Below are 22,354 nucleotides of genomic sequence, written 5' to 3'. Positions count from 1 at the left end.
TGTTTTGCCTTTCCCCACATGAATGACATATGACGGAGAGGCTGTGTCTGTATTGAGGAGATGGTGGCCATGTCAGCGCAGAGTGTCCCATGAGATCTTGCTGTCATCATCATTCAGCCACTTTCTTAGATAAATTCATGATTACAGACATAAGTATTGATTTCCTAATTCTGTCTCACATACAGTTACGGCTCCCCTTGATTCCTGAGTAGCTGGAAAATTCATCTCCAGGAAGCTCTGCTGCCAGCTCTCCCAATGATCCCTTGCATTTTGAAACTCTCCATCCACTCCATAGTGGGCAAACCCCTGGACCGTGGTACTGTTATCCACTGTGCAGCCACATTCCAATTTCAGCTAGGGTGTACCCATCAGGAAAATATCTCTTTTCTGGTACTGGAGTTCTTGACTATTGACGTAATCCTGGGATGCGCTTGGGTTAAATAACATTGTCTATGGTTGTTGTGGGCTATTGGAGAGATCGTTGAATGGGGTGAACAATGTTGCCAAACATGCCTTCCTCTGCCTTAGCATCATCCTGCGGAGAACCAACCCTTCTAAATCAGTGCTAGATCTGTTGCCCACATGCTGAGAGTCAAGCAGAAGTCCCTATTAAATATTATCCATACCTCAACATCTTCAGGCAACAAAGGGCCTCCCAACTTCCTCCACATACCGTGCCAGCAATCTCTTGCCATGTCTACTCTTGCCCAGAGGACAGGTCTCTCCCTTGTCATTACCAGACCAGATGGCCATGGAGGACTACATGGAAGAGGCTATGAAATAAGGATACATCCACCCTTCCACACCTCGTGTTGTTTCAAAATTCTTATTCCTGCCTAAGATGAATGGAGCCCTGTATGTATTATTGAGCTCTCAACAATACTACTTTCAAGTATTTATATTTTCTAATTTCATTATTACCATTGTTTTTCTTTCTTTCTCTCTCTCATGTATTGGAAGGTACTACAAAGTTTGGCTTGTAAGAGTTGGCTTGTTATAGCGACTTCCACTGATCAATTTAATCAATTGTTTACCCAGCCATTTTGATGATCCACAAATTGCAGATAGTTTAAATAATGATTTTGTTAGTAATGATTGTGTGTCAAGAAGGCTATGTCAGGCCAAAACACTTAGATCAACTTTTTTAATGTTTTTAGTGAAAGTGAAGTGACGTATGGCCAAGTATGGTGACCCATACTCGGAATTTATGCTCTGCATTTAACCCATCCAAGTGCATACACACAGTAGTAAACACACACAGCCATAGCAGTGGACAGCCATATAGCTGCAAGGAGCAGCTGGGGGTTCGGGGCCTTGCTCAAGGGTCTCTCCTCAATCGTGGTATTGAATGTGTAAGAGAGCACTGGTTATTCACTCCCCCCAATGACAATTCCTGCCGGACCTGAGACTCAAACCCACGATCTTCATGTTACAAGTCCGACTCTCTAACAATTAGGCCACTACTGCACCACTTGGGGCACTTGTTGTCATCCCACTTGGTGACTTATCCCAGTTTACTTTGTATGCTTAACAACACGCAAGTGCCTTGGAATATTTTAGTTATTTAATTTAATATTACAATCAAGTTCCGTAATCCACTTCCCCTAGCCCCTACTGCATTGGAACAATTCCACAGGGCAAGAGCGTTTTCAAAGATGTACCTATGGAGTGCATACAATCTTGTTTGAATATGGAAGGGTAACCAGTGGAAGACCACTTTCATCATACCAATAGGACACTATGAATACCAGGTGATACTGTATAGGCTGGACAGTGCCCTCCATATTCCAGAACTTCATGGATGAGGTGTTCCAGGAGTATTTCCATTGGTTTGACATCATCTACTGTACATCAGCTATATCCTGATCTACTCCTGGAACCTGGAACTGATCATCATCACCACTTCACTCTTGTTTTGGAAAAGTTGAGAGAACAGCAGCTGGTTGAAAAATGTGAGTTCTACCTGCCATCCACACACTTCCTCAGATATATCAACACCCAAGTGGGAATTCAAATGGACCAGGGGAAGAGGCAAGCTGTTCAGTCCTGTCCACAACACATCCCACTACAAAGACCTCCAGTGTTTTCTAGGATTTGCACATTTTGATTGTTTCATTCACAATTATAGTACTATAGCTGCCCCTCTCACTTTATTACTAAAATCCAAGCCCAAGTCTCTGCCCTGGAACACCCAGTGCTTCCTTTCAAGTCCTCAAGTCCTGCTGCACCACTGCACCCGTTTACATTCATCCTGACCCTGAGCTGACTTTTGTAGTCAAAGTTGATGCATCTACCACAGGAGTTGGGGCGGTATGTTTTCTGCAACAGGGGAAACCTACCAAACCTAATCCATGTGCCTTCTTCTCTAAGAAAATTACCCTGGCAATCAGGAGTTATTGACTATCAAGATGGCACCGAGGAGTGGTGAAGCTGGCTAAAGATTTCTCATCATCCATTTGTGGTCATCACAAACTCAAATACCTGAGAGATGTTCAGTGGTTGAACCGTTGACATGCCCAGTGGGCCCTCTTCTTTATGTGGTTCAACTTCCATGTCACCTACCATCCAGGGTCCAAGAATACCAAGGCAGCCACCTTCTCAGGAATCCATGTTCCATCCATACCACCCTTTGAGTTTCAACCCATCCTGACCCTGAGCTGACTTTCATAGGCAAAGTCGATGCGTCTACCACAGGAGTTGCGGCGGTACATTTTCAGTGATGGGGGGGAACCTCCCAAACCTTACCCATATGCCTGCCTATTTTTCCAGGAAAATTACCCTGGCAAAGCAGAACATGTTGGCCATCAGAAGTTACTGGCTTTCAAGCTTGCACTGGAGGAGTGGTGCCACTGACAAGAGATTTCCTTTTGTGGTCATCACCAATCATCGCAACCTCAAGAACCTGAGAGATGTCCAGTGGTTAAACCCTCACCATGCCCAGTGGGCCCTGTTCTTCTTACAGTTCAACTTCCATGTCACCTAACTTCCAGGGTCCAAGAATCCATTTTCTTTCCATACAACCTTTGAGCTTAAAACCATCCTTCCAAGTTCCCTGATTGTAGGCCTGATTCAGTGGTCCCTGCACACCAGAATTGATGAAGCTACCACTTCACTCCGCTGTCAACTTATAGATTCCCTGGGCTTGTGCCATCCTGGCAAGCAGCAAACCCTCTCACTCATCCAAAACCGTTACTGGTGGCTCAGTATGTCCCAGGATGTCCAGTGATTCTTATAAATAGGTTCCAGCTGTAAACCCTGGTTAGAGCAGTGTGAGAGGGTATAGGACACAGCCATCTGAACTTACAATCCACCTCTGCCACTGTTCATGGATGATGGGCTGCTTTATGCTGTCTGTAAGACCCTGTATGCCCTGCGCCATGTGGATGGGGTTGGCCCCAGCATCAGAGGCTCTAACCTTCAGGAGTGGGGTTGTACTGTCATGGTTACACCAGGCTCCCCCTTCCTATCACAGTCTATTTACCATCACACTCACCCAAATTGTCTTTAAGGATAAGAACACTATAAACACTTAAGGAAAATACTCACTTATTGTCTGGACTCATTATGTAGGCTGTCATTGTCTGACTTTATACTTACCTGTTTGGACCTACCTGATTCTCCCTATTTGTTCTCCTTTACTGATCCATCGTCTCCTCAATGCTCGAGTATTCTGTGTTCTCTCCACACTACCTGCAACCATATACTGTGTTACTCTCCACACATATCACCACTGCTTATTTTTGACTGCTCCATCAGTACTCACCTTTCTTCTGTTGTTATCATCTTTTGTTTTTCAATAAAAGCACTGCTCCTGAGTTCACCTTCAGTCTTGTTTTACATCTGTGACAAGTATATTTTTCTAAAGTATACTATTTCTGTGTATATATATATATATATATATATATATATATATATATATATATATATATATATATATATATATATATATGCTGAAGTGTGGTCTTTTTCACAAGGGGAACATCTTATCTATTGCAAAGAAGAAAAAAGTAATCTAAATTTGGAAAAACAATCTCATATCATCAGTCAGTTTTGGTTGCATAGCAAAAGACAGATGTATAATTCTAAACGGCCACAGGATTTGTCCATTTAGAAAAGTTACCGATTTTATATTAAATTTCTTGGTATTCAATGCTAAAAATCTTAGATTCTGTCTAGGGTTTTATGGCATATTTGGAGATGATGCTTAACAGCATATTCTTAGCATTCCAACCATTCTGTGTTTCTGGATATTTCAGCAAGCACAGATGCCAAATACAACAGATGGCATTCAAACCTGAGCGTGTGTATGCTTTGAGGTCTGTGACATCAGCTGAGAAATATATTAAGCTGCTGAATGGAAAATATTGGCCTGCAGAAATGTAGGCCTCAACTAATAATTAGCATATGCATTGTTCAAATTAAGTACTCATCTAATTCAAGTTCTCTAAATGCCTCTATTACACAAACCTACAATCAATGCTATAAAGAATAATAATAAATACAAGCATACAGTACATACATACACAAGATCACTGCCTTATAAAACAAGCTGGCAAAAACATGCAAAAGATCCTATGGATATTAGTTTTTTTTTTTTTTTTTTTTTTTTTGTTATTGTTGTTGTTGTTTTTTTATTTTAGTTTTTTTGGACATGCATTCAAAAATTTTACATCTTTCTGAAGTATGCCATCTGTCATTCAATGTGTAGTGCATGAAAATCACATCTTCTCAGCAGTTACACTAGACTCTCACTGAGATCTTAAAAGTTTTGGCCTTCAAAATGTCTGTAGATAAAATTGAGAACTACTTTTATCATCTAATAAAAAGTGAGTACATGTTGTTGTTAGATACCCAGATGTATGAGATACACACACACACAAACAGGTTGGACAAAAGTCAATTCCCTGGATGCATCCAGCCTAACCGACATTCCCTGTGACTTATTTATTTAATCCTTCCATTTTAACCTTCGAGTGTGATTTATGACTACCATTAATCTTAGGCTGCACATTAATTCCACAGCACACAGGTTCATCTGACCTGTGCCCTTTCAGATCCCAGCTGCGGTGACTCACTGTGTCATCTGGTATATGTAAATTTTTTCCATATTCTTCTTAATTGGAAGGTTTTAAGGAGATAAAGCCTCAAATCAGAGATAGAGCTAATTTCAAATCAACTCAGATGTGTCAGATTCATAATGCAAAGCAAGTATGTGTTGAATTCTCAGTGCTGCTGAAAGCAATTCTACACTCTTAAAGGGATACTCCACCCCAAAATGAAAATTTTGTCATTAATTACTTACCCCCATGTCGTTCCAAACCTGTAAAAGCTCAGTTCGTCTTAGAACACAATTTAAGATATTTTAGAAATAAAAAGGATGTGCTGTTTCTACATGTACTTAGCTTTGATTTGAAATAAAACAGTGCATCCTTGTGGCGCGGATGACACAGAAGAGCATATACAGCATACGGTGATATGGAGAGACACAGAGGAGAGTGTTGACAAAGGAATTATTGAAATAAGTCGTTATTTTTGTTTTCTTCGCTTACAAAAAGTGTTCTCGTCGCTTCAAATAACCCAGATTTCATGTCTAATGGCAGATGGAGTATTCTTATGACGACTTTAATACCTTTTCTGGACCTTGACACTTATTTACTTGTCAGTCTATGGGACAGTCACAAGGCTCCCAGTTTTCATCCAAAATATCTTAAATTGTGTTCTGAAGACGAACGGAGCTTTTACGGGTTTGGAACGACATGGGGATGAGTGATTAATGACAAAATTTTCATTTTGGGGTAGAGTATCCCTTTAAAAATAAAGGTGCTTCATGATGCCATAGAATAACCTTCTTTTTCTTTTGTCTAAATGATTACATAAAGAAACTTTAACATCTGCAGAACCTTTCTATTTCACAAGAGCTTCTTTGTGGTGAATGAAGGTTCTTCAGATTATAAAAAGGTAAGAAAGAGATGGTTCTTTAAAGAACCTTTGACTGAATGGTTCTTTGTGGAAACAAAAATGGTTCTTCTATTGCAGCGCTGTAAAGAATCTTTTAACCACCTTTATTTTTAAGAGTGTATACGAGTGTTTTTGTCCTGTGGCTATATTATTGGAACAGTGAGTATTTTACAGTTTATGGACTCTTCAGCAAGTACCCCACTGTAGACAGGTTTTTTTTCTTTTTCTGCTTCTTCTTCTTTTATTAAAGAAAAGGAGTGACAAGTCAAAATCAGCTATTGTTATAATCAACATTATGCCGCAAGTGCTGTCGACTAGGCTTATACTGAACTTGGAATATCCCTTTAATTTATTCTATTACTCAACTGATTTGGTTTAATAACTTTCCACAGTATTCACTTTATTACTGTCCTAGATTTTATCATAATCAGGTTGCAAGTTAATACCTAAACACAATTATTTTACTATAATCACTTTCAGATTGTAAATGTCATCAGTCCAGTTACACCACAACATCATAGCAGGATAAAGTCTGGATATTATTTGTTCAGCAGATTCGTAGAAAGAGTTCTAAAATAAGCCTTTGATATTAAAGAGGATTTGCTGAGGCAATCAGCATGAGTTGGTTTTCTGTGATTTAGGTTGGGGAAAGCCAGTCAGTGTGTTAAAAGACCCAGAAAATCTATTGAGTACACTCACATCCAGTTGATTGTCTGTGTTCATTAATATTCATTATTCTGAAGAAGCTTGTTTAAAGCAATCAAATTAAATAAAATATCTCTAGGTCTTTGTTCTAGGGTACATTAAAGTTTCCCTCTTACTCTGTAATTGCACATAAGTACTGAATAATAATGAAAATGGTGTATTAATATGTGATGCCTACCTGTATTGGAAAATAGCCCTGCTACAGGAAATCACTGGTGTGCTATGGAGATTTTAAAAGGTTAAAATTTCATTCTAGATGGATATCTTATCCCCTTGGTGGTCATAATTGCCATATTGCTTCTAAAAAAATACCATTTATTCCTTTGTGTTATTTAAGAGCTCTATAAATTCATCAAAATTGTGATTGATAGAATCTTTAAATAGATTTATATGAAATTATAATAGGAATTCTGTACACTTTTATACATTTTCTACACTCTAAAATGTCGTGTCAGGTATAGCTGTTGCTAATGCTTCATGTGGAAGTATCTGAATATATTGGTTATTCAAGTAAAATCTATATGACAGAATTGCCCTGAATACATTAAAAAAAATTAAAAAAAAAAATTAAAAAAAAAAATGCCATTTTAAACAGTCAGATCAGGTAAAAATAGGATCTTAAAGCTCCAACTTAACATCTAGATTTAAAAACTTACGGTGATTTTTTTTTTTTTTTTTTTTTTTGCATCTATATGTAATGTCCATTATACATATTCTCTGTATTTAATGCTATATAAAGGCATTTATGATATTATTCTTAGGCCATAATGTTAATACACTGTAATACAATAGATGTGTATTTAATACCCTGTTATATGTAATACATACTGTAATACTTTAGTTGTTTGCCATTTGTTTTTCACTCTATCACTCAATTTCATCTACTATTGCTATAGGCTATAAAGAATTTTGAGCTGCATTCAAATGCTTTCAAATGAAATGTAATATTAATATTGAGAATATAAAATGTATCAGTGAAAATGTGAATAACTGTAGTTATAGTTATATAATAGTTAGATAATATTAATTAGACTGTATTATTAACTATACGTCATATATATCTTTGTATGTACCTTTAAAATTGGTATCATTGCATTCTGCTTTTTGCGTTTAGACGCTGTAATGTTCCGATTTCTAAAAGCATACAAATGCCGCATGATCACCCGCGTAATAGAGTGTGTGATGAACTGTTCGTGATTTTTACTCACTCCGGTTTCCTGGCGAGTCCAACGGACCGGCACAATGTCGAAGGAGTCTGCGGAACCAGAGACTTGCAAGACGGGCTCCTCTTCTCGTCCTCCGCGGACTCCGGGCTGGACTGGCTCGCTTTCAGAGTCGGTGGGGACGTAGGCACGAGCTGCAGATGCTGCGGGTGATGGATGGGAGCTGCCGGAGGATGCTGCGGCTGTTTGGACGGATGCTGCTGCGGCTGGCTTTGCCCGTGAGTCGCCGGATGCTGGTGCGGGTGAGCGGCCGGCTGAGGGCTGCTGGTCCGCGGGGATGGGTGGTGATGGTGGTGCGGATGATGGTGATGATATTGATGCGGATCTCTCAGCTGACGGTTCTCGCCGATCAGATCCTCAACCTTCCTCTCCAGCTCGTCGATGCGCTGCCGCTGGGTTTGAATTAGACTTTGCTGATTTTGTACAATAGTGGTCAGTTCTTTGAGATAAAGCACGGCTTTCATTGGGTTATCCAGCAAGCTCTCCATAATCGCAAAGCTTCAAGCCTGCTGTATCAGGATGGAGTAGGAGTCTTCTGGATGCAGAGAATGTGCTGTAGCGTGCTGATGCTCTAAGGATGCAAGTGATGGTCCTGATGCAGGGGAGACTGGGGGAGGAGCTGCGGAGGGTGATGATGTCAACGCTCTGACCAATCACTGAGAAGTGTGTTTGCATGCAGTACACACTTTCCAATATAAAGATTCACTAGAAAGTTTTTTTTTCCACATTAAAAGTTGTACACCTGCCTTGCCTCCTGTGCAGTAAAAGTCCCCATCGTATTTACCTTAATATACCCTTGTGAAACGGAAGTATAAAGTATTAAAATAAGCTACATCACATTTCAGCAGTAAAAAAAAAAAAAAAAAAAAAAAAAAAAAAAAAAAGGTATAGGCATTTAAAAGATTATACACCTAAACCAATTGTATGTACGTTTGTTACCTTGAAATATCAGTTTCAAAGTCATTGTGATGTTAGCTGATAGCTCCTAATAAGACGAATGTCTGTTTCTTTCACACGTTGGAAAGAAGGCTACGGGTATTTTTTGAATGGATGTCAATCAGGGGCGTTTCCTCCGATGAGGCCAGGGAGGCAGTGTCTCTTCTCTTCAAAATTGGATGAGAAAATAATCGATATTACAAAAATAAAGCAACCCAAATATGACTAAATATGACATTAAAAGTCTAAAGTAACTCGTTTTTATAACGTAACACTGTCCAACAGCGACATCCGCAGGTAAAGTTAAATATCTAGGCTACCTGCCTCCTCATTTTAAAACACCACTGCACGCCACTGAGAGGCAAAGCTTAAATACGCTTTGCAGAGTGCTCTTGAGACAAAACAGCTTATCACTTAATGAACTGACAGCCTTGGCTATACTGCATGTTTACCATTGAACATTCTTTTTGGATGGTCTATTTTTAGCAACAAATCTTAATAGGTCACAGTAGTAATGCAGAATATATATGGTAAACCTAAATATACTTTGATGTAATTTCTATTGAAACCTGTATGTATTGAATATATTTGTAAATATACATACTCATGACATAGTTGCAATTTAGTAAATGCAATAGTAAATAACGGACTACAGATAAAATTATAACCAAGAACTAACCTGTGATTTATTATGTTAAATATATCAAAATATGTGTCTTTATTTTAAAGCATGGCATAGTATTTTTAAAACATAACTGTTTATACATATACTTTAAAGTAAAAAAAATAATAATAATAATAATTTGGCATCATTGCAAAGTGCATTTTTAAAACTGAATTAAAACAAAAACACAGTCTACACAAATACTTACACACTGTAATAAATAAATAAATAAATAAATAAATATCTTCTGTTTATCTTCACTCTCCTATTTACTGCTTAAATCTTCCAGAGCTTAAATTTGAGTCACTGACTCTACCAGCTGCTGTTTGATTATGAGGCTCAGCATTATGAATCATCATATCATCAGTGTGAATGGAAATTCCATGAGTTTATCACTGTAACATATGTTTTCTTATTGCATGTCTCTAAATACATTATTCCAGGCTGCATTTCCCAAAAACATCATAAGCCTAAGTTCATCGTAGAACCATTGTCACCAATTGTTACCATGCTTTTGGGAAACACAACCCTGACTGATCAACTGCAGCATTTTTTTTTTTTTTTTTTTTTTTTTTTTTTTTACAATGATTGCAAAACTGCATATTTCACCATTCTTCATGACAATACATGTTGATAAAAGAGAACTTAAAATGAAGGAAGGCATTATATTTTTCTTATTATGTTAACATTTACCATTCTAGGTACACAAATTATCTTCTATCCATCAATTTTCCATACCACTTTTTATTCTCTGCAGGGTCAATGGAGCTTATCCCAGCATCTCGGGTCACAGGCGGGGGACACTCTGAATGGATGGCCAGTCCATCAAAGGGCTCACACATATTCGCACCTATGGGAAAGCCATGAAACCCATGTAGACACAGGGAGATCATACATACCTGTATGTACACAGAAATTCTTCCTGGCTCAGCCGCGACTAACCCACCATAAAATGATTGCTATATGACTGACAAGCACTATAAGAAAATAGGTCAGATGAATTTAAGAACTTAATAAGTTTTAAATTATTTTGACATCAAAGTGAGTTTCTGTTTCATCTATTGTAAAAGCATTACTCAACTGCATTAGTTTGAAACTGTTATGACCCACTACAATTATTAATCTCTAAATTTAACTTTAACTTGGCTCTTGGGATACATAAGTGTAAAAATTGCAGGCATTGCTTAATCAGCTTAATGTCAGCAAGTTTGGGAGATTAAATACAGAAAACTCTCTCTGATATCCATGATATATGCATAAACAGGAACTAACATACATGATTGCAAACTAAGGGCTTGTTGACCAAAATCTGGTCCCTACTAAGCTATTGCTTTTGCTGAGTACTAGCTTAATTTAAGCTATATTTTAACCCTGTTACACATGCTGCCATTTTTAATGGTGTATTTAATTTTGATATCCGTTCATAATGATGGTACCAAATTCATGGTCCCGATCAGCATCTCAAACGATCTCAAACGATCAACAATTTATGAAGGTTAAGCATCAATTTTCGGGCCACGTTTGGCACCCAATGAACATGCCTTTTACTCTTTCTTAAGGAATTACACACACACTTATGAATACTTTGAAATAGAAAACTCTGTTTCTTTTTTCTTTGTCGGATCTCTAGAAATAATGGCAAATGCTGACAGACATCCAGGAGAGCTGAATCATAGATGCTCACCGACCTTGAAACTCACAGCAAAGGAAAGACCAGCCAGGCCTGTTTCTCCATGTGATCACTCCAGGCTCATAAAGAGAAATTACAGAGTTGTCCAGCCAACAGAATATCATTGTTGAACATATTGGGCCAAAAATGCTTTTTGCAGTGTTACCGGAGAATAGGGCCTCTAACAGGACATGAAAAATTCTGTCTAAATTGAGCTGTGATTAAGTTATGTCCACTCTCAGGCAATGGTCATTTAAAGTACACTTTGGCTTCAATAATTGATGTTGCTCAAAGAAAACTCTATGAGCCAAAAGTGAACTGCTGACTACTGAAGTTTTCAAATGAACCAACTTAATTTAATAAATGACAGTATATACTTTCACAAAGTGCTCAAAAGAAAATACACAAGGTTAGTCGTTTTAAACGCTTCATATATTAATGCTTATTTTATATATTTAAATTAATTTACATATAGTTATATAGTATACATATAGTATATACATATACATATAGTTTAATTTTAATTGCCAGTTCATATAATAATGTGAATATATTATTTAAATGATAAATAATTATAATTCATATAATACAAATATAATAATTATTAGCAGTAACAGATGGGCAGTCAAAATTGTTTACTGTAAACTTGTAACAGTCTTCAGCCTGCTACTAGTTGAGTGCAGCTGCAGTTTTATTCCTCGCTTGTAGGGGACAGCCTAACCTTCGGTTGATCACGGATAAATGTAGTAGCTTAATAGAAGAAGAGGGTATGGATACCCTTTGGTAGTGTGCCAATGTGCCTAGTAGCACTGTTTGTGCTGATGAACTGGGTTTGGGGAAGGCCCTTGTTATGCACTGTCACTATTTACCCAGCCGTAAATAGAGGAGGGGTGGGACAAATACTTAAACATCCTACTGTACTTGTACAACGACTGCCTACAATGATGGAGAAGTCAATATTACTGATCACTGATTTATTATATTTATTAAAATTCTTAAAAATTAGATACTAGTAGGCTAATACGTTGCCGTCGTTAATATTCCATACCAAAAACACTTTGGTGGTCACGCATTATTGAATATTTATTGATAGGCATATGGCCTAGTCTTTTTTGCATTGATGCAATATACTGGAGCCAAACCTGAGAAAGTAGACCAGAATATTCCACTGCGTTCTTGGACATGCAATTTGTGTAGCTGTAATTCATAGGCAGGGATTATGCTAATTGTGAATGAGCGTGCACGAGTGCTCTATTTACGAATGACTGGAATTCAGTATCATAGACGTTTAACTATCAAATCAGACATTTACGAAGAGTTTGTGAATCCGGAGGAGAGTTTTCGGAAAGGTCTGTTTTATGTGCAAAGTACTCAGAATTCACTCATATATTTATGCAAGTTTCATGAATGAGGCAAAACATTTCAAAAGTTTTTTTTTTTCTTTTATTTTTCTCTTTCGATGATTAGAGCTTACAGCTCATGTTTATCTGAAAAACAATGTTACAGTCAGTTATTCTCATTTGAAAATGTGCCTTCTGGGCCGGGATGTCAATCTTTGTTTTGTTTTGTGAAACCAGCCCACTGCCAGTTTACCCAATTGTATTTCAGCACCCTGGGTTGCCAGTTGGCGGGAAACACAGCATATTTCATTTCATTCATCATAAAGTGCACTCGTTCCTGTTTGTTTCATCAATCTGCCAACCTGTGTGTGCTTCAAGTCTGAGGAGGAGGGGCCGGGTGAAAAAAACCCATCTCCAATATTTTGAATTTGGACTGCAGTACCTAGTTCAATCACTCAGTGTCAATCCTACATACTGTACAGCACCTTTAATAAATTATTTAATAAAGACAAACAAATGATGAATGTTACATGTTTATTGCAGGGGTGGCCAGTATCAGTCCTGCAGAGCCACAGTCCAGCAAAGCAAAACTCTGCAGGACTGTGGCTGTCCAGGACTAACGCTAATATAGTGCATGTGTTCAGCGTGTCATTCAAGGTGGTAGCACCCTATGTAACCTACTAGCTCTTCTATGCCTAGAAATGGCCCTGCAAGCCAAAACCTGTTTTATACAATGGATAATAATAATACTGTTTTATTAATATGTATTATATGAGTTTTATATACTTATTTTCATTTCATCTTATTCTACTCATCAGCTCATTAGTAGGGATTTCACGACCTGAAATGGTTGTGGTTGGGTCTTTTAATAATAGTGCAAATACCACTAAACTGATTACTGTAAGCCTTAGTAAATCTAATGATGTGAATGATTCATTTAAATACTGTCCTCCCATAAATTTTGCAGCTTGAAAGGGAAACTTCAATAAATGCATATGCCATAAGGTTACTGGCAAAAATAATTGCATTTTAATCACTTATTTTTCACGTTCTTTAGTAAATCCTGACAGTAGTCTTATTTTTTTTAAATGCAAAAAGAGATGTTTCACTGGTGCAACTGGTGAAAGAGATGCTGTGGCCCACCAAGAATTGAGTTTGACACCCCTGCTTTAGAGTCACTGCTCTTAAAAAAAAGACCTCCTAGACACATTCAAGGTATTGCATAAAACCCTTAACGTATGAAATCACCATTATTTGCCAGGGTTCTGTCACTTCGGTCTAGTTTTTTCTTGGTTTTGTGACAGAGCCCTAACACTCCTGTATTGTCTTGTCCTTGTTCTTGCCTTTCCAGTTAAGCTGCGAGTCTGTTTCCCCTATGGTAGGGGTGCCCAAACTGGGTCCTGGATTGCTGGTGTCCCACAGAGTTTAGCTCCAACCCCATTTAGACACACTAAACCAGCTAATCAAGATTTTAATAGGCATACTAGAACCTTCCCAGCAGGTGTGTTAAGGCAAATTGGAGCTAAACTCTGCAGGACACTGGCCCTCCAGGACCAAGTTTGGGCACCTCTACCCTACAGGAGGAGTTTTTGTTTTGTTTATTTTCTGTTTGTTGTGCTTAAAGCCCAGTTCTTTCTGCATATTGAGTCCTCGCTCTGTCCTTCACCCATACCCTGACATTATTGTGACACAATTCATTGTGACAGAGACAACTCATACTTTAAAAAATATAGATTTAGCACATTTACTAGCACATTTATATAGACCAAGATGGCGGCGCGAACACATCGCGAGGCTCAGCGTCTTACCAGATTTCGGATAATAGTGTTACTTTACCTGGTTATTTAATTCGTGTTCACGCGATTCAGTTATGCGAACTACAGCTATAGTAAACAGTCACTTTTGGACATCAACAAACGGTGTTCCAACGTAGTTTTAGAGCATCCTTTCGACTTCAGCGAACTCCAGCAGGAGCTACTGAGATCACTGCGGACAATCGGATCACTCGCACCGACCGGAAGTAAACAAAGAAGGGGAAAGCGTGGAGGGCTGCATGCTAAGCTAAGGCTAAATCCACATCGACCTGCCCTGCCCAGCATCTTCCTTGCCAATGTACGGTCTCTGATGAACAAGATGGACGAACTAAAGATCTGGACCCTCACACAGAAATGGCCTATGGACTGTAATGTTATGTTCTTCACTGAATCATGGCTCTGCAACGATGTCCCAAACAGTGTGGTGCATATGGATGGACGCTCTTTCTTCAGGGCTGACAGAGTAGCAGCAACCTCTGGTAAAAACAAGGGTGGTGGAGTATGCATTTATGTAAACAAATCATGGTGCACAGACTCTGTCATTGTTGATACCTACTGCTCTGCTGATCTGGAGTTCCTGATTATCAAGTGCAGGCCATTCTATCTACCACGTGAGTTCTTCTTGCATTGTTGCTGCTGCAGTTTATGTAACCTCCGGACGCTAATGCTAACGTGGCTCTGAAAGAACTTTGTGCTGCTATTAGCAAATTACAAACCCTGCACCCGGATGGAGCCTTTATTGTTGCTGGGGACTTTAACCACTGCACTTTAAGATCTGTTCTCCCTAAATTTCATCAGAATGTCTCCTGCACTACAAGGGGACATAAAACATTGGACCACGTTTATACTAATGTGACTGATGCCTACAAAGTCACACCCCTCCCCCACCTGGGTCAGTCTGACCACCTCTCTTTGTTCCTGCTCCCCAATATACCCCGGTCATTAAATGTGTGAAACCTACAATAAGGACTGTTAAAATCTGGCTGGAAGGTGCTGACTCCACTCTTCAACATCAATTACAGCACACAGACTGGAGTGAGTTTGCTGCCCAGGCCACCACAGACTCTCGAATTAACATTGACATTTACACCAACTCTGTCTTGGAGCACATCAACAGATGTGTGGGCAGAGTGACCACACACAAAAAAATAAAATTTTTCCCCAATCAGAAGCCCTGGATGAACAGAGAGGTTCGCCTCCTGGTCAAAGCAAGAGATGCAGCCTTCAGGTCTGGAAACTGGGAGGCTTACAGCTCAGCCAGAGCCAACCTGAGGAAGGGTATCTGCCAGGCCAAACTCGCACATAAACAGAGGATTGAAGAACACTTCAATTCTTCAGAACCCCGGCGTATGTGGCAAGGCATACAATCCATCACAGATTACAAACCACCTAACACTGTGCCCCCCTCCAGCTCTACCTCCCTCCCTGACAAGCTCAGTCACTTTTATGCTTGTTTTGATAAAAAAAATAAGGAGATCTCACTCAAAGCTGAGCATCAACCCAGTGAACTGCCTCTCACACTCTCCACCTCAGCTGTTTAATCCACTCTGCGTAAGGTGAATGCACGGAAGGCAGCTGGACCTGACAGAATACCTGGTCGTGTGCTTAAAGCCTGTGGGGAGCAACTGGCTGAGGTCTTCACGGACATTTTCAATCTGTCCCTGGCCCAAATAACTGTCCCCAATATCTTCAAAACCTCCACCATCGTACCAGTACCGAAACACTCCACTGCCTCGGTCCCTAATGACTTCCATCCTGTTGCACTCACCCCCATCATTGCCAAGTGCTTTGAAAGGCTGGTTGCATCCCACCTAAAATCCTGTCTCCCTGCTACACTAGACCCATTTCAATTTGCCTGTAGCCGCAATAGGTTAACAGAGGACGCCATCTCAACGGCACTTCACTCTGCCCTCACCCACCTGGACAGTCAAAACACACATGTGAAAATGCTGTTCATTGATTTCAGTTCTGCATTTGATACTGTAATCCCTCCCAAGCTGATCTCCAAGCTCAGCCAGCTTGGAATCAGCACATCCATCTGCAATTGGATTCTAGACTTTTTGACTAACAGACCTCAAGTTCTTGGCATCCACATCTCTGATGACCTCACCTGGTCCCATAACACCTCCACCCTGGTCAAAAAGGCACAGGAGCGCCTTTACTTCTTACGGAGCCTTAAGAAAGTTCACCTGAATCCCAGGATCCTTGTGGAATTCTACTGCTGTACCATTGAGAGCATACTCACAAACTGCATCTCAGTATGGTACAGCAATTGTTCCGCATCTCACTGCAAAGCACTCCAGCGTGTGGTGAAAACTACTCAACGGATCACCGGCACCCAGTTAACTTCCATTGAGAACATCTATCACAAGCGCTGTCTGGGCAGGGCAAGAAACATCATCAAGGATGCCTCTCACCCTAACCATGGACTTTTCACTCTCCTTCCATCCAGCAAACGTTACAGGAGCCTAAGCTCTCGGACTAGCAGGCTCAGGAAGAGCTTCTTCCCCGAGGCCGTGACCCTTCTGAACGCCACACCACCAATCTAACCGGCACCTACTTTATTACTGCACTGGTCAAAGTACTTTACATACATGTATTTGCACTACTCATATTTTGCAGAGACTGCATACTATTCTAGTTATCATACTGTAAACTAAGTTGTTACTGTACAAAGCACAGTAAACTATTCTATAAAAATATAATTTCACTACTGTTATTTTACATAGAATTCATTTTAACAGTACTTTTGCACACTCATCCAACTGTATTTATTACCACTGTTCTCACATTGTTGCTGTTCATAATGTGTATATATAATCCTACATTGCTCTGTTCATAATGTACATACAATCCTACACTGCATTACTATTTATATTCTGTATATACTTTGCTCAATACTGTATATAGCAACCCCACTGTACATTCTGTAAATAATAGCTTCACTTACTCTGCACTTTTATGTATATAAAACACTATATTCTTGCACTTCTGGTTAGATGCTAACTGCATTTCATTAGCTCTGTACTTGTACTCTGCATAATGACAATAAAGTTGAATCTAATCTATTCTAATCTAATCTAATCTAATTTAACCCTCAATAATCCATTGGGCAAATTTGGGCAAAATCATTTTGTTTTGTCTTTTAAAAATAGTTTCCTTAATCTGAGCGGTTCAAGACTTGGCTAATTTTCGTGAGTATGCCACCTGAACACACACACACACACACACACACACACACACACAAATGATTCAACAATGTTAAGTGGTTGGAGAAAAAAAGAGAAGAAAAAAAAAAAAAAAACTTAATTTGACCTTCGTGCCCAGAAATTGGGCACCCATAGGAAATAAATGGGAAATACCAAAATTCAAAGCATTTTTTTATTTGTCTTATATAAATCAATAAATCCAACACAATGCAGATCAAACATACACAGAAATAAAGGTTTGAGCCTGTACAACTGTGACGAATCCGTCTTGCACCGAACCATACACAAACAGTTTAACCAATCACGAAAGAAACGAACTGACGTCACAGAATCGTAGTTGGAGCTCTGTAAATAAAAGAGGAAATGGAAATGGAATAAGAGGGGGTTCAAAGAGTGAGCTGTACGTGGCGTGATAGTGGGTGCTGTCTACCTTGACGTTGCTGCGGTCACCGCCGCCAAGTGAGTCACGTTGTTGAATCAGATGCACAAAAGGTTTACTAACGCTACAGATTCTTCCTGATACAAACTGCAGAGCGTGGCCTGGTCATTGAATGGAGCTTTGCCTGTTCCTGGAACGGATACATGGATTGTCTGCCGGGCTTGGTCTGACTCGCGTCTCCAACGCCGATGCCACCTGCAGCATGTTGTCAGATCTCATTCGGGTTTCCTAACCCAAGGCATGTTCCTCGTTCACTGTACAAAGACGGAGTATTCACTGCACTTTCAGCTCTCTTCTCTCCACATCCTGATTCCAGAAGCGACGACGACTCAGGTACTCTTTAAAAACCCACGTCCTCCTCTGTGACTTCCCACAAGTTTCCCAATGCAGCCGTCTGGCAGCATCTGAACACACACACACACACACATACACACACACACACACACACACACACACACACACACACACACACACACACACACACACACACACACTCATTCCACACACACGAACATGAAGCAAACATAAATTTACACATACTTAAAGTTTTGTTCGTGATGTTATTTTTTTTTTTTTTGAGAACTGAGAACTGATGATTTTGAACTTGTGATTTTTGAATACTGTGATTATTGAAACTGAGGGTCCAATACTGCTACGTTTCCTTGAAGGTTTTTTTGTTTTTGTTGGAAACTAACGTTTTTTTTTTCTCCCACAAATTAGGGGACTCTATTGAAGTGTGAACAGTGTGATTCATTGTGAAAACTGAACTGTTATTGTTATAATTGAACAATATATTCATTACAATTTAACAGCTACACCTTTGTATGATTCTTTTAGTTTGTGTTGACATTTTTTGTGTGCAATCGGTGGTATCAGTTATCCTGGTTGGAAGCTGGCAATGAATCCTAATTCTAAATTTTAATCGGTAGCCTGAATTCTACCTGGTGCCCGAATTGGTAATGTAATATTGTAAGGAATTCATCTTTAAGTTAAAATTCCTATTTTTTGGGTGTGCCACCATTACATAAGTGGTGCCCGAACAGGGACTAAAAAATAAAAATAAAAAAACTTGACTTGAACAGGAAAAAATAAAAAAATAAAAAAAATAACTTTTTTGAATGGGATCACCTCAGTGATTGGCTTTACTTGAATTTTGAACTGTTTCACTTTCAAAAGTGCTTGTGGAAAAGAAAATGTGACATTGTGAGTTAATGGTACATGGAGATGATTAAGTGGGTTAAACTTTTTGCAGATTGAAATTTTTGTGCTGGCTAAATAGTAAACCTCTTGTAAGTTCTGAACATACTGTAGTTGGTTGTGTTTTTTTTTTTTTCTTTTTTTCTATTCTTCTGGTACCCCTAAATGCCAACAAGAAGAAAAAAAACATACATTCCAGAATTTCCTAACTTTGATTTTATTTGCCTAACATTTTTTATTGCCCATAGATTTACACACACTGCAAACATGGCCACTACCCAGTCATCACCTTTGAACCCCCAGACATAGAAATGGATCCCCCAGACATAGAAACTCCAGCTTGGCCACCTGAACCCCCAGATATAGCAACTCTGCCTCATGTTCCAGTTCACACCCACTCAGTTCATCAGTCCCCATCCCAGGTCTCAGGTGCACTTTGCTTACAAACTTCCAGGGGGCACTGTTTCATACCAGCCAGATCCTATGCAACTCTGCACCTCCACTGAAATTTCACCACCATCCTCAGAGTCATAGCATCGCTTGCCAGGCCATCTTCCCACACCTGGAAAGGAAATGCATCAGCTTACTGCTAATGTGCAAAGGAACTGGGATTGTTTGTTTGATTGCTTGAAACAGCAGGATAAAACTGTGAAAGAGCTTACTCAAGAAGTTGAAAAACCCTCCCCTTGCATGACACTCAACTTGCAACCCTGAAAAAAAATGAAATCTAACCATCAGCAACTGTTGAACACAATAGCTGCTAATAAACAGGATGAGGAAGGAAGCACAGATCAGTTGATAAAGAGAACTCCAGAAGATTGAAAGTACTATAATTACCAAAATTAGTTTTATGGTGGAACAGCTTCAACTGGAGGTACAGTAGGACATTAACACACCCCAGAACATTCTTCAAAAAGATCAGGAACTACTTTCTTCAGATATTGCCAGAAGTAACAGCATGATGGATGAATTGGACAAAAAGGTATTTGAACTTCAGCTTGAAATGAGCAAAAATGTTAAAGTTTCTGAAAGAATCAATGCAGACGCAGAGGAAGATATTGTGTCATTTGCTGTACCACCTTCCATACCTGATCCACCAGTTAATAAGTCCTGCACATTCAGCCCCGGCTGTCATTAAAAGTGACCACCTAATGCTGACCTTTCCTACTTTTGAAAGAGCATGTTATGACAGTGACCCATTATTATATTTAGAATGATGTCAAGATTTCTTAGCTCTGCATCCTCTCACAGACAAGGACGTTTTGGCTACTTTTCGTACAGTCTTATATGGTACAGCACAAGACTGGTGGGAGGTTGCCAGGTCTACTGTAACCACTTGGAATGAGTTTGAAACCACCTTTCTTTCTGCCTTTCTATCAGAAAATTATGAAGATGAGCTGGCAGAAAGAGTCCGAACCCGTACATAAGGAGAAAAAGAATCAATCCGAGATTTTGCCTTTACATATCGAGCCCTCTACAAGTGCTGGAAACCAATGTTAACAGACACAGAGATAGTCAAGTTAATTCTTAAAAATATCAAACCTCATCTGGCTAGTCAGTTGCGCAGCCGTGTTAATACAGTGGAAGAGCTGGTGAAGTTGGGTCATCAATTAGAGAAAGATTACGAACAACAACCGTATGGAACTTGTGCGAGTCAACAATCATTCTCTAATATGCCACAAAAACCAACATGTTGAGTTGTTGAAAAATTTATTTTGGTACGATGCTGGAGATGCAAAGGACATCATGAGCCCAGAAGCTGTCCCCACTATTCTCCCAGTCAAAACCAGTTTGAAAATTTGCATCGGACACCCAGTATCAAGAGATAATTTCCACAAACTAAACAAGGGACAAGTCTACCAGCAATGCTGTAACCGTGGTAGTCACAGGAAAAAACAAAGTAAAACCCAAGAAATTAACTTCAACATCTTTCCCTTCTCCACCTCCTCCAATTATCCTGCCACAGTTAATTGTGCCTGTACGCATTAGCAATTGGACAGGGAAAGCAATTGTGGATACAGGAGCAAGTTATACCATGGTTCATGAAAATCTGTGGAAACAGCTTACCCCACCTGAGAAACTACAGCCTTGGAGTTTGGGGCCGTTGTATTTAGCAAATGGAGAAGCAGAAGTTCCTGTTGGACGGATACAACAGAGAATTTGTCCATGATTATTCATTTAACTTACTTATTGCTGTCCTTTCTTCCAAATCCCTGGCCTATTCAGTAGTTTTGGGTTTGGACTTTATTTTTTTAGTGGCATGCAAATTAACGTCATTGACGGATGATACTCTTTCAAGTCAAATCCAGGGGAACAACATTTGTTTCAGTCTGGAAATGCAACTGTTCCTGCAAGTAGACCACAAACACAAAACAAAGAAACCAACCAACAAAAGAAACCTGCAAACAAGCTTAAGAGTTTGTCATTACTGAGTGCACTACCTCTGCCTCAGTCCATGAACCTGTTGTCACCTCATGACCCCATAGATGTAAAAGCTTTGATTGAGAATATTGTGAACAATGCCCATATACCGTTTGATGGTAAATGTCAACTGCAGCAACTGTTGGAAAGGAACACTCAAGTATGCATATATACTAACCAGCCAGTACCTATTAAACAGAAGCCATATCATATGTCTCCACTCAAGCAAGCTTTGGTAGAGGAACAGCTGGAAGAAATGCTGGCCAGAGGAATTGTAGAACCATCATGCTCGGGGTGGGCCTCTCCAGTCATTCTTGTTCCCAAGAAAGATGCCAGTATGCGTTTCTGTGTTGACTACAGGAAACTAAATGCCATAACAGACAGTGATGCTTACCCCATGCCAAACATCACAGAGATTCTTGAATCTCTGGCAGGGGCAGCAATATTCTCTACAATAAACCTTAATAGTGGTTATTGGCAAGTGGCCATGGACCACTCAAGTAAAGCCAAGACTGCCGTTATTACTCCTGCAGGTCTTTTTCAATTCAACGTTATGTCATTCAGGCTTAAAAACGCACCAGCAACCTTTCAAAGGTTAATGGAGACTGTATTAAGAGAGTTGAAAGGAAAACTGTGTTTTGTCTATATTATTCATCAAACTTGCCACAGCATTTCCAAGATCTGCAAATCGTCCTACATAGACTACAAGAAGCAGGGTTGACCATTAGCTTAAAGAAAAGCAAATTCTGCCTCCAAGAAATATCGTTTTTAGGTCACGT

General features: G+C 39.4%; 1 protein-coding gene and 1 long non-coding RNA gene across 4 annotated transcripts in view; one reads left to right on the top strand and one right to left on the bottom strand.

The window, feature by feature from the left end:
• LOC109095692 (IQ motif and SEC7 domain-containing protein 3-like) overlaps positions 1 to 8,512 on the bottom strand; it is a 125,576-nt gene extending 117,064 nt beyond the window's left edge. For all 3 annotated transcript variants that reach the window (XM_042722323.1, XM_042722324.1, XM_042722325.1), the window contains exon 1: positions 7,872 to 8,512. In XM_042722323.1, the coding sequence (XP_042578257.1) occupies positions 7,872 to 8,374 (503 nt within the window). In that variant the 5' untranslated portion in view covers positions 8,375 to 8,512. The remainder of the gene's footprint in view (positions 1 to 7,871) is intronic.
• Positions 8,412 to 11,546, top strand: LOC122137049. The gene is made up of 3 exons (XR_006154551.1): positions 8,412 to 8,549; positions 10,244 to 10,387; positions 11,117 to 11,546. It is a non-coding gene; the product is annotated as an uncharacterized LOC122137049 (long non-coding RNA).
• The last annotated feature ends 10,808 nt before the right edge of the window (positions 11,547 to 22,354 follow it).

Source organism: Cyprinus carpio, chromosome B4, assembly GCF_018340385.1.
Source record: "Cyprinus carpio isolate SPL01 chromosome B4, ASM1834038v1, whole genome shotgun sequence".
Classification (NCBI taxonomy): Eukaryota; Metazoa; Chordata; class Actinopteri; order Cypriniformes; family Cyprinidae; genus Cyprinus; species Cyprinus carpio.
Note: the sequence above shows the minus strand (reverse complement) of the source record. Positions and strands in the feature narration are given on the sequence as shown.